This window comes from Aulonocara sp. 'chitande type north' Nkhata Bay, linkage group LG6 (genome assembly GCF_057382095.1).
Source record: "Aulonocara sp. 'chitande type north' Nkhata Bay isolate Kocher_YH1m ecotype deep benthic linkage group LG6, A_spYH_male_GT1.1, whole genome shotgun sequence".
NCBI lineage: Eukaryota > Metazoa > Chordata > Actinopteri > Cichliformes > Cichlidae > Aulonocara > Aulonocara sp. 'chitande type north' Nkhata Bay.
This window is the reverse complement of record NC_141349.1, coordinates 32,587,565-32,600,463: the sequence shown is the minus strand read 5'-3', so window position 1 is coordinate 32,600,463 and position 12,899 is coordinate 32,587,565. Positions and strand designations below refer to the sequence as shown.

At 40.6% G+C, this 12,899-nt stretch overlaps 2 protein-coding genes across 8 annotated transcripts in view; one reads left to right on the top strand and one right to left on the bottom strand.

The window, feature by feature from the left end:
- Positions 1–5,672, bottom strand: part of micu3a (mitochondrial calcium uptake 3a) — a 43,547-nt gene extending 37,875 nt beyond the window's left edge. For 3 of the 7 annotated variants that reach the window (XM_086296352.1, XM_086296351.1, XM_086296353.1), the window contains exon 1: positions 5,344–5,671. In XM_086296352.1, coding sequence (XP_086152478.1) covers positions 5,344–5,604 — 261 coding nt within the window. In that variant the 5' untranslated portion in view covers positions 5,605–5,671. Of the gene's footprint in view, positions 1–5,343 lie in introns of all 7 variants that reach the window. The other 4 variants (XM_086296348.1, XM_086296354.1, XM_086296355.1 and 1 more) reach the window with 2 other exon arrangements.
- A 3,662-nt stretch (positions 5,673–9,334) lies between these two features.
- fgf20a (fibroblast growth factor 20a) lies at positions 9,335–12,296 on the top strand. Its single transcript, XM_086297646.1, has 3 exons — positions 9,335–9,953; positions 10,775–10,878; positions 11,011–12,296. Exons 1-3 carry the CDS (start codon positions 9,629–9,631, stop codon positions 11,254–11,256), a joined length of 675 nt encoding a protein of 224 aa, XP_086153772.1. The 5' UTR covers positions 9,335–9,628; the 3' UTR covers positions 11,257–12,296.
- The last annotated feature ends 603 nt before the right edge of the window (positions 12,297–12,899 follow it).

Below are 12,899 nucleotides of genomic sequence, written 5' to 3'. Positions count from 1 at the left end.
TACCGAGGCTTCTAGACTTCTGATTGGCCAACATTTCTACACGGTTAGGAATATATCGCCACCTGTTGCTTTGGCATGTTCCTAGCAGCGTTTTCCTTCATTTCTGCGTTTATGTGTGGACGGGATTATTTTTTAACGGAAAATCTCCGTTTTCAAAAATACCCGTGTACGTGTGGACGTAGCCTCAGTGTCAAAACGGAGAGAAAATGATGCGTTTTCAAACGAAAACGCATTGGTGTGGACGTAGCCTAAAGAAGCAACATTGCTGGCTGAGAAGACATAATTTTACATTTGCAATCTGGATAGATATGCAAATGGTGCCACTGAGCTACTGTCCACTTCAATGAGCTACTAAATGCAGTTTGTATCTATAGCCAATTATGTGCAAAAGTCTTAAGCCACCCTCCATTTCTTTATATTTTGCTTCCAAGGAGCCAGGCTTTCCTTTATCTTTTTCAAAAGTTGTGAGCAGTTCTTCTCCAGATTTTCTGAAGGTCTTTCAATGCCTTTCTTTGCTTTTTCACTCTGCTTTTAAATTAATTTTCAGTCCAGGCCTTCTACCTGACCATTTTCAATTTTTTTTTTTGTTGCATTAGAAGAGCACCTAACTTAAGGGATGAACCAGTATCGTGTTTGCACACAACAGACAACTTAGCAAAGAACCAATTTGTAGGAAAATTAAATAGTTGCAATGATTCATTGAAACATGCTAACATGGAAGCGTGGGATATAAGGCAAAAACAGAGTTTGTACATTCTCATAAGCTGGAAAGGCAATACTATCTTAGGCAAGCTTTCTGAGGGACATTTGAAAGCTTTTTTGGATATTGGTGGCTCCACTACATTAATAATATTCAGGTCTGGACTCTGGGGAGGCCAATCCATGACTGATAGTGTTTTACTGTGTGTTTTTCTATCAAGGTATGCTTCACTGGATTCACAGTGCATTTGTGATCATTGTCATGATGAATAAATGAAGCCATTGCCATTCAAATGCTTTCCAGATGATTTTAATACCTCACCCTTTTCTCCTTGTTTCTCTTCCTTAAGAATGGCTTCTTGACAGCCACCCTTCCATTAAGACCTTTTCTAATGGGGCTTTGGCAAGCAGTAGACAGATTATCGAGATACTAGATGCATCTCTCAGGTCTTGCGTCGGGTCTTTGGAAATGTTTTAATGTATGATTTTTTAATAAATATCAGATATTGTTCAACTTTTGTTGATAGTTTTTTTAGGCCTGCCATTTTAGGCCTGCTAAGGATGCACTGCATAAATAGTGAGATATGCTTAGTTTTCTGCTAACAGGTCTTTGAGAATCACCTTTTGGTGTAAAAGTATAATTTTATGCCTGTTATACTTTGTTATCGTTGGTGCTTTTTAATATTTTCAATTAAAGGAATTGCAACAAGCTATGTGTTTTTACGGCAGGTTCCTAGTGACAATAAGACTAAAAATACAATTTAAAATAGGTCTATGCTAATTTGCCTGTTATGTGTGGACACAACACTAGTACACCCCTTGATTTAGGTCCTCTTTTTATGCTTGAAATAATTATATCCTAATTCTGAAAATGATCAAGTAGAAGGCCTGGACTGAAAATGAGTGAAAAAGTAGCCAATGTCCAAAGAAAAACTTTGAAAGACCTTCAGAAAGCCTTAGAAAGTATTTTTTCATGCTCAGTATTGCTTTTTGACTAGGGCTGCTCAATTAATCGAATTTTAATCACAATTACGATCTGGGCTTTCAACGATCATTAAAAATGACTGAGCCGATTATTAGCCCCTCCCTCGTGCTTTACTCTCGCACTGCTCCGTGTGGCAAATCGAGCGCACCTCTCTGCATTTTGAACACGCATCACAACAATTAAGAGGACCCGAGGGAAGCTCGGAAAGCTAAGCAGAAGTTATTTGGAGAGGAGAGTGACTGCCGTTGGTTGAAAAGAGAGGTAAAAAAAAAACTTCAGTGGTGTGGAAACATTATGGGTTCGCGGAGTCAGACGTGGATCAAGTAGACATAGTGTGTAAACTTTGCTACGGTGTCATAGCTGCACCACAGAGCAACACTGCAAAGTTCACTAAGCATAGATGTTTACATTTTTCATTTATTTTTTATATTGCAAACATTTGCACTGTTATCAGTATTTGCACACTATTTTACATTATTTTTTAAAGTCATTATTCAATACATTGTTATTGTTAACCCTTTAAATCCCCGTAGAACCGGAACCGCGTAAGCTAGCGCAATAATTTGTTTTGCATATGAAACCGGAGGAGTTGTACTTACATCTTATGCCATCAGCTTGTCCTCGGTCACGGTTTCCTTCCACATAAAGCTTTGCAAAAATTGCATAAAAAGCACTTGCAGGAACAAAAACATAATATTCCAGAAACACGCTTTGCCGATCCGATCAGCTGTTCGTAACACTTCCCACAATGAAAAAGATGTCAACGCAAACTATCGCATGTCCGCCATTTCCTGTCCGAAACCGGAAGTGACGTCATTTTGGCGGAAAATGTAGTTTTTTACTTGTAGGCCTTAAAAGCCTATACTGGTGTTTTTATAAGTCATGTTTGACTCTATACTTTTCTGAATAGTTGCTGGGATGCTTAGAACTCGAATTGCACTGCTGGAAATAGTTTGTTTTGATGCACATGCTGTTTTCTTTGCAAATTTGCATCATAGGATTGTTTTTTGTTTTTCCTGCAGTATATAAAAATTGCTGTATCTCCAAAATAAAACTATGAAGACACTCAAAATAAATTTCCTGTGGTGGGAAACTATTTTTTGCAACTTTTTTGTATTTAAAGTTTTGAGGGATAAGCCTCTTGAATTTCCCCAAGTAGAAATATATGTAAAAAAAACAAAAACGATTTTCAATTTTTTTGTTGTTTATTGCACTTTTTTGAAATTAATGTAATTACTATGGACTTAATGCATACATATTACTAAAATATGGGCTATAACAGTTGCATTGATGTATAGCAACTTGAAATGCTCCCAAAAATGGCACTACAGCATGTAAAAAATAATAATATAAGCTCTGGTGGACTTGTTTCTATGGTAGGTCTTAAAGGGTTAAATAAATATCGTCAAATAATCGAGATCTCAATTTCAGTGAAAATAATCGTGATTATCATTTTTGCCATAATCGAGCAGCCCTATTTTTGACTTCTGAAGCATGGCTAAAAGTCTTGATCATTAACTATGCAACAATTGCTAAACAAATGTAGATGATTTTGCCTGGCTAAAAATGGACTTTAAACAAAACTGTTCAACAAATCTTAAGGCAGGGAGTCTCTGTTATCTTACTTAACAGACATCCAAGGATATCATTTCAGCCCATTTGGAAAAAAATTTTTTTATGTTCAGATAAACGAAATCCTGATTAGAAAAAATTCTCAAAACATTACTCTTATTAAAATCACCACCACAAAGTGTCATTTGAAGCATTGCATTCAATCCACACTGTAGTGTGCATGTATGGCTGTGTAATGGTGTATCTGTGCTGTTCTACCCTCACATTATAAAATTTGAGAAAAAGGAGAAACAAACGCCTTTAGTTGAAACACTAGCAGAATATTAGCTATTTTATGGGGTGGCTGTAGCTCAGGTGGCAGAGCAGCCATTAATCAGAAGGTCGGTGGTTTGATCCCCGGCTGCCTCCTGGCTGCATGCCAAATATATTAGTATAGTACTAACCCCATGTTTGCCTACTGGTGGTGGTCAGAGGGCCCGGTGGAGCCAGTGTCCGGCAGCCTCGCCTCTGTCAGTGCACCCCAGGGCAGCTGTGGCTACAATGTAGCTTGCCATCGCCAGTGTGTGAATGTGTGTGTGAATGGGTGGATGACTGAATGTAGCGCTTTGGGGTCCTTAGGGACTAGAAAAGCGCTATACAAATGCAGGCCATTTTACCATTTATTAGCATAATGAAAAAGCTAATGAAAAATACAACACAACATATTTCTTTCATTATACTGTGGATATGCTGGATATTGTTTCCAAATAGACACATAGACACACTATCACATTTGCTGAAGTTTGCATTTCTGCAATGTGTAGTTACATTTCTGGGAAGGTGCATATACATTATGGTTTATAGATTTAGATTAGATTTAATGTAGTACTGTAATGAAGGAGGCAGAGGTTTGTTAACATTGTCTCACTAGCAAGAAAATCCTAGGTTCAAACCCAGCCTATGGGCCTTTCTGTGTGGAGTTTGCAAGTCTAAAGTCATGCTTAGGATTAACTGGTTATTCTAAACTGACCACCTGAATGCGGCTGTCTGGCTCTCTGTGTTCGCCCTGCAAAAACAGCCTATCCAAGGTGTACCCCACCTCTCAATATATGACAACTGGGATATGCTCCAGCCCCCCCACGTACCTGAACTGGTCAATCAAAAGAAAATGGATAAATGAGTGGATGGAAGGACTGTAATTAAGCATGGCAAGGAAATCCATTTAAAACAACTACATGTTTTAATAATGTGTTGATATCTTGGCCAGCTTATATACAACAAATTGTATATTGCCTTATCTATATTGTGGGTCATCCTAGCATAACTGATGCTTTAAGTATACATGAGTCACTTCAAGTTGTACTTCCTACACCTTTGTTTCAGATAGAAATTACTGATATCATATGGCTCATAGTTATTAATACTAATATCACAAATGAGTTATTATAGTGCTTTACATTTGAGTGAATCAACAATTATACTCAATACTATAATATATATATTTTTTGTAATGTGCTATGATTTACAGAGATAACTTTAACTTTTAGAACTTTGAATTATAGTATGGTTGGGTTTTTAAAATTGTTTTATTGTATCAAACCTTTAATGTATGACTTTATTATTTTCATGGAAATCTCTGAGAACTTCTGTCTGCCTGACCTGCACAAAGCTGTCTGATTGACATCTCGAGCCTGCTGTCATTTCAGCACCAGCTCGAGCGGAGAGCGCCCTTCTTGCGCCCTTCACATCGCCCAACAGCCAAGCAGTGAGCAAACTGTTTCCACTGAGCGTCCTAGGAATGAGTGACACACTTTATCCACCCCAGAAAAAAAATTCTATAAAAAACAAGCTCACCATGGCTACAGAAAGAGAAGTGGGCCTGTCTGACTGGGCCTGTGTGTCTAATCTTAGCGGAAGGAAACGAGGAAATACCCAGCGCTCTTTGCCTTCTCTCCCTCTTCTCTCGACTATGTCCTTCCACAGTCTTGAGCACTGAGCCCCGTGTGTCAGCAGTTACACATTTTCGACCAACAATCAACCACCTCGTTGTGTGTCGCGGCAGCTTCGGTTTTGTCGTTATCTGCAGCAGCTCAGTTTGTGCCACCTACCTTCTCTTTGGCTTCAACAGTCGGGATGGACGGGAGCAAACCGTTGATGCTGTGCCTCCTTATCCTCTTCCTGCCTCCGCCGCTTATTAAACCGTTGTAGAAGTAAAGTACGGCGCCACCCGTTGCAACGCAAACCCCGGCTGCCAGACACCTCCAGGTCCTTCTTCCATTGGCCGTCTGCCCACCGACCAGCTCGTTTCTTGTCGCCGACCAGAGGTTGAGCTTGCCGGCCAGTGCTGCCACTCTGCGGAAAGCAGCCATTGCTGCCGTGGTATTAGCTTCTGCTTGGCTGCTGTGATTGTAACTTTGAGGGCAGCTCAAAAGTATCGCGTTTCCCTGATTTCATCGCGAGATTTACGGCCTTTCTGTTCTTGGCATGACAGAGAACAAAGTCCCGCACAGCGCGGAGGATTTGATGCTTCGCTGAGTGATTAATTTTAACCAAGGTCAATTATAAACACAGAGAGATAAACTATTATGAAGCTAAACTCAAGCTTATCCAGTTCGCATAAAAGAGGCCATATTAACAGCCTACACCAAAATCAAAAATACTGAATATTAAATTAAAATGCATGTGAAATATAGTGAAATATATATAGACAGCTCTATTTTCTAAACGGATTAGTGCGTCTGAAAAGTGGCATTGAATAAAGTAGAACATATATGCGTTTTCTCATTTAGAAGTTAGGCCTGCAATAACCTAATAGAAGTATATAACGACTACTCTGAAGTATTTTAAAAATGTGCAAAGACAGTTGTACTACTTCATAAGGTACTGGCAGCTGGCAGACTAACTGTGACACACATGGAAAGAATAAGAAAACGACTCAGTAAAACATATTCCACGGTATCATCTTAAGTATCTTGTCAGGTGAGCATGGGCACATCTTGAAATAAATTAAAGAGATTGTATTTTTTTTTTTTTTTGGGGGGGGGGGGGGGGGGTGTCTCTAAATGAGTAATAATATTATTGATATCGATATTTGTCACTTTGCCTTTGTCATTCACGAAGGGTCAATGTAGTGTCGAATTTCCAGTTGTAAGTGATGGATCAAAGGAGCCAAAAGAGCAGATATCAAACAAATATCAAAGATGAACTCTTCATTTAAGTCCTCACATGTAGGGCTAATGTTAACCTGATGGGGCTTTTCTGATGACTTTGATGCTAAAACAATAAAGGGAAGAAGTCTAATAGATGGCCTGTCACCTGTTCACACATGAAGCTCAGTGGATCACTTGGCCCATAAGCTGAAAACAGATCAAACAATGTCTAAAACCTCTTGATAGAAATCAACCATTTAAAAGACTGAGTATTGATATTAAACGCTTCAATTATTGCTTTGATTTCTATTTTCTTCACAACCCAAACATCATTAATGTAGCATGGTGACTAATCCTAATTAAGTTTCCTGGTTTACTGGTTACATTTTTTTTATGAAACTGCAATTTGAAAAGCTGTAAAATGTCTCCAAATCTTTACTTTGACACAAAAAATTCAATATTTTGCTGGATCACAACAATAGAGGTATTCATAGGGGTTCAGGTAGATACAAAGTACCATATCTGCATGCAGGTCACTTATTTTTAATCTATCTATACACGAAAGATTGCAGAAATATGATTTTCTTTTTTTTTTCTCCTGCATTTTCTGACTGACCTATGAAGATTAAAATATGATGAAATTAAAGTCTGCACTTTCATGGGGCCCTCTGAATCGTGTCCTGGGTTCGCTAGACCCTAGTTTGGAGACCACTTGCATTAATAACCTCTAGGCTACTTATTCAGTTATTCCATTATCCAGGCATTCGATTAGGTTGTGATTTCTTTGTGTGTGTATTGTGTGTGTGTGTGTGGGTGAGGGGTTAGAGGTGGGGGTATAACCCTAGGGACCTCCTCATCATCATCGTCACCCTCCTCCTCCATGACAGCTATGTTCCTATATGCTTGGCTTCCCTCCATGTCCCACTTGCAGCGTTGTAAAAGAAAACCTACACTGGAGCGAATCATGTGGTCCTGGGAACTGATCACTTGCGCCTTGTGTGAACAGTTCCCAGGACGATGTGGCGTAGTAGTTGACGTCTTCACTGAGGCCAAATCGATATCCAATACTAGACCAGATCGGCCTGAGGCGATTACGATTGATCCTGTCGCCCTTTAAAAAAAAAGTTCTTTTTGTGCTGGTCATAAATACTAATGAACCGAGGGAAAGAGGGAGAAGGACACGCGCCACACACATAGATGCCCTCTAACTTGTCTGTCACACACACGTGTGCAAAGGCAGTGCAGAAAACTGGCGTCATAAGAAACATTTTGTACTTAATAAGTATGTCAGGTCCTGCAGCGTGACAAGTAGACCCGTGTTATTGGTGTGGGTATATGACTTTTTGTCATGCTGCAAGACCTGACATGAGTACAAAATGACCCGAGTATGGCACAGCAACACCTCTGGACCTTCAACTCATTTATCAACGGGACTCCCAGGGGAAGGGGAGGCAGTGTGAGCGCGTGCGTTTGCGTGCACGATCATGTGTCTGTATTGCTGCCCCAATCAATGCCATGATCTGGAACACAAGACCATGCTTCGTGCCCTTGGTTTAAATAAAATCACAGTCTGTATTAGAGGATAAATAGTGTTGAGCAATTCAGAGCTAAATAAATGACCCCGCACCATAAAAATTAAGAAAGGACTGTTTCGCCGGTGTTTCGAAAAAGCGTCTTTTTGGAATCCACAGGCTTTTATTACCAAACCGCCATGATCACGGTCAACTTCAGTATAGTAGACTGATATTTTACATTAATCTGATATACTCAGTATAACGTTTCCCACTGGAGCGTGTTCATTGTTATGATCACTAAAATATTTGTTTCCACAACAAACTCCGTTTTTGTCTCTCAAAATAGCACTTATTTTACACCCCCCCCCCCCCCAAGCCCTTCAGTGTCAAGTGTCGGGGTATTTTCTAAGCGTGTGGTTCAAACAGGTATATTCCCGTTCCCGTCTTCTGGTTGTTATTGCCTGATCCCCTTACAAGATCCCTGCGCTTTGAAGCCTCTGTTTCTTTGATTCGTCTCGTAAGACCACAATTAAGGGTATATATGAGCTCCAGTGTTGTTCAAAGCATCGTGGAAAGATCAATGAAAGGATTGACAGTCAAGTGATGTCGTTTGCACAGGTGTGTGTGGGTGCATGTGTACGGCTGTGTGTGTCTGTGTGTGCGGGTGCTGTAAATGTGCGGCTGGGTTACATAAAACAGGAGCAATAAATCAACATTCGAGTGCGAAAATTACGCAAATGGGGGCTTTCCTCGCCCCTTTTTCTCTCTGCACCTGAGCCATTTCGAAATGGGGGCACTGAGATGTAAAGCATTTAAGATAATGGCAACATCACTTTCATGCCTATTTGACATGCACACGCTGTTTCTTTCTCTCCACAACTATTTCACACCCAAGTTGCAGAGACGCGCGCTCCGCAGCAACTCTTATAAACACCTGTACAGTTTAATCTGTTTAATCTGCTGCTAAAGTGTCCACGAGCAAAATGACATTTTGCCCGTTTGTGAGTTAGGGAAACATTCATGTGGCTTGAGGGGAAGTAAGGGAAAATACGCCTGTCATGCTAATTTTTATTAGTGGTTATTAATTTTCCTCTCACGTGCCCCTGCGCTAAGACTGAACATCAAAGGTGAGACGGGAGAATAGCGAGAACAAAAATTAGCCATAAAGAGAGGGGATCGGGCCATATTTGCATAAAAGGCAACCTGGGGTTAATAGGAGGCAGTGCGCTATAAATGTGGAGTGGTTTTCACTGGTTTCACTGCGCTACACACTGCTGCTGGGGGAGGTATCACTTGAGAGAAGAAATAAAAGGCTGAGGTGAATTTAGCGAGAGAGAGCAAGAGAGCAAGAGAGGGGGGTGAGAAAGAGAGGGAGAGAGAGAGGAAAACCCTGGTGCGCACAGGAGCAAAGGGGGAGTATCCCGAGTTGAAGAGGAGAGAATAGAAGAGAGGAAAGAAGGATAAATAGCAGAAGAGAGGAGACGGGGGACACACGCTGCAGCAAGCGGGGATGCGTACTCATCCAACATCAAGATAACGCAGGAGTTTAATCTCAATTAGATGCCAGTCTGATCACAGGGATTTTCTCTGCACGCACGGTCAACTTTTTCCCTTTCTTCGCCTTTCGGCTTGACCTTCGCTCACTTGCTCATATAGAGGCTCTCTACTCATCACTTGGAACTCGACTTGGAGCTCCTACGCTGCAAACAGGATCTGGTGTGTCATCTGTGATGGGGGCAGCGGCCGAGGTTGGGAGCTTCGCCAACGGATTTTTGGACAGCTTTGGTGCCGTTCCGGCTCCAGTTGGCTCTCAGTTTATTCTCACCCCTGCCGGGGCGGTGGACTACAATTCGGCGACCGGATTGATAATGGGGGGACATGGACAACAGCAAGAGCACCTAATGTCTGCGGAGAGGCTGTCCCGGAGCCTGGCGGACCTCAGCCATCTGAAGGGGATTCTGAGGCGGAGGCAGCTGTACTGCAGGACCGGGTTCCACCTGGAGATTCATCCTGACGGCACCGTGCAGGGCACCAGGAAAGACCACAGCAGATTCGGTACAGAGCCTGTGAATTCTGGCAGCACAAGTAGTAGTAAGAGCATAGAAAAGCTATTTTGAATTTTCAGACTGATTGACACACTGTCAGGTATCATTGTGGTGGAGACGCTGACAGACTCACATACAAACAGAATCTAAACAGGGGAGGAAATAGTGATAATCAGCATACAGCAGCGAAAAGCTTACTGGATTGTATACCAAATAATATATAAAATAGAGGTGGCCATGAGTTATAACAGAGGACTTATAACTCATACGGGGAAATAGCTGCATCACTCCTACAGTCACAGCCGTCGTGACTTGAAATACCCATGCCAATACAGGCTGCTTTAATCAAACGCTAATCATGAATGCAGCCGCTATTTCCAGGTGGAACAACATTTGAGATATTATATATTTGCACTTTTTTTTTTTTTTTTTACCACGTTTCCTCTTTCAGATTAGATTGGACGCTTTTACAAACTTATCTCCAGCTATCAAGATAAAAAGCTGCAGGTTGCGGCACATCAAAAGTAGATTATTTATCGCTGCAAGGTTGTAGCGCCTCTGGTACTTGATTCATTTCATTTGAGATTTGGTTGTAACCTCATACCAGAAACCACTCTAACCTAACTTGTCAGAGGCATTTGATGGACATACTCTACGAATTTGTATGGAGAACAGACACAATTTAGTAAACTGAAACGTTGTCAGCAAGACTAGTGCTCTATTATACCAAATATGAATTGCTATTTAATATTTCCATGTTGCCAGATATGCTAATGATTGCTTAATTGATTAATGATTGTTTAATTAATGTAATGTAATGTGTGTTTGCAGGTATACTGGAATTCATCAGTTTAGCTGTGGGACTCGTCAGCATCAAAGGGGTGGACAGTGGCCTTTACCTTGCCATGAACAGCAAGGGAGAATTGTACGGCTCTGTAAGTATACACCTTTGAACAGATACATATTGGCACACACATATTTCTGTTTTTCAAGAATGATGTCCACAGCCAGTAGGTGGCACATTTTGCACCCTAAAACTCATCCGTTGTTGTCCTCTCTTTCTGCAGGAGAAGCTGTCAGCAGAATGTGTTTTCAGAGAGCAATTTGAAGAAAACTGGTACAACACCTACTCCTCTAACATCTATCGGCATGGAGAGAAAGGTTCATTTTATTTTGTTGCTTTGAACAAAGATGGGACGTCCCGTGATGGAACAAGATCAAGGAGGCATCAGAGGTTCACTCACTTCCTACCAAGACCTGTAGATCCAGAAAGAGTTCCAGAGCTGTACAGAGACATACTGGGTCAGAGCTGAGGCAGAATGAATTAGCTGGTGAAAAGCAAGGTTAAAAGCAGAAGTGCACCCGAGGTCATCCCCTTAAGGGAGATGGATGATCTTGTTTATGTGGAAAAAATAGGATCGTAAAAGTGCACCAAATCAACACTCCCCACTGCTGGCATGGAGGAAGGAAAGAAAACCCGACTGGTTGGGGAATGTGACTGAACAGCATCAGGGATCTTCTGTGGAACCTGTGAAGAGCCCCATGACAGAGACTACTGGGGCTCCACATATTTTCACCTTATCAGCCTATGCAAAAGCCCTGGTGGCCAAACGGATGATCTTTAAATTTTTATTAAGTTTCACTAATGAAATCCAACTATCTGCTTGCCCAGACTGCATGTTCAAAAGGACAAAGCTGTGAACTTGATAGCTGAGATTAACCACTGGCTGCTAGTAACCTTTTACTGCTGTGTCTTGTCAATTTTGATGTTTTGAGTCGACCTTTTATTCCAACATTACTGTGGCTGCTAAGTAAACAAATAATTTACATGCAAAACCCACTATAAAGTGTGGCTGGTTTACATTAAAAAAAGTTCATGCACTGGAAGGCAGCCACATTTGTTCTGTAAAACGGGTCTTAGAGCTGGGATAATCACATGTACTGAAATGACTGTTGTGATGGCATGGGTGAAGTACCCTTTGAAATCAATCCAGACTATGATTTTTCTGCAAAATGCATGAGGAGGAAGAGAAGAATAACAGTGTCCTGTGTGTGGGATGGTGTGTTTTGTAATGGAGCTCTTATGGAAGCCAGTGAAGGAATTCCGACTGCTGTCAAACAATGGATGGGACTGACAAAGACACCTTTACAGACATTTTGAAATCTTTATTCTTATTTATGAGTTTTCCTTTCCAAGGACATACAGTATATTTATTTCATATATTTATTTATTTTGAGACTATATTTTTACAGCTATGAGATAAAATAAAATAAAAACATCCAGAATATGCACGAGATTTTTCTTATTTATTTTATCATCATAGTATAAACTGTTGTTTTGTGGTCATTGAAGGAGGTCTTTTCATAGTTTTTGAGACTTTGTGTTCTGCATATTGACGCTATGACTTCTTAAACTGCAATATCGATCATATCAGTCTTTCCAATCTTTCCAGTGCTTTGTCTGTTTGAGCCAATGTGGTTAACTTAATCTGCATGTTGGCAATGATATTAAAAACGTTGACTTCTTTATGACTAGTACAACATTTATCTGGAGAACTTGTCTGGAACAACCAATCACTAACCTTAAAAATAGACATCCATAAGAAATAGATGCACTTTAAGTCTTTTGCAATGTTAAACTGTGGTGGTGTAGCATTTTTGTGTGAAAAAAGTTTATATAAGACTTCTGCATAGCACACGTGTGTGATTCCTCCCTCTCAGCTCTTCTAGAAGCCTCCTTTTTTGTCAGTCCCTGTCTACTGGGAGGCAGGGGCAATATCCAGAAAACAGGAAGAAAGAAGATACGAGGAAGTAAAAGTTGAAAGCTACCCTATTCTGTGATTCAATCACACACACAGAAAAATTCCCATATTTCAACTTTAATATTTGTTACTCTCCAAAAAAAAGCAAGACAACTGAAATGACATCATTTGGGCATTTTTCCATTCTTAATAAT

Bases quoted from the DNA above. Each gene is read 5' to 3' on its own strand.
- fgf20a (XM_086297646.1), top strand. From the start codon at position 9,629: ATGGGGGCAGCGGCCGAGGTTGGGAGCTTCGCCAACGGATTTTTGGAC. The intron at 9,954-10,774 runs GTACAGAGCCTG...GTGTGTTTGCAG, and splicing joins GAAAGACCACAGCAGATTCG to GTATACTGGAATTCATCAGT. The intron at 10,879-11,010 runs GTAAGTATACAC...CTCTTTCTGCAG, and splicing joins AGGGAGAATTGTACGGCTCT to GAGAAGCTGTCAGCAGAATG.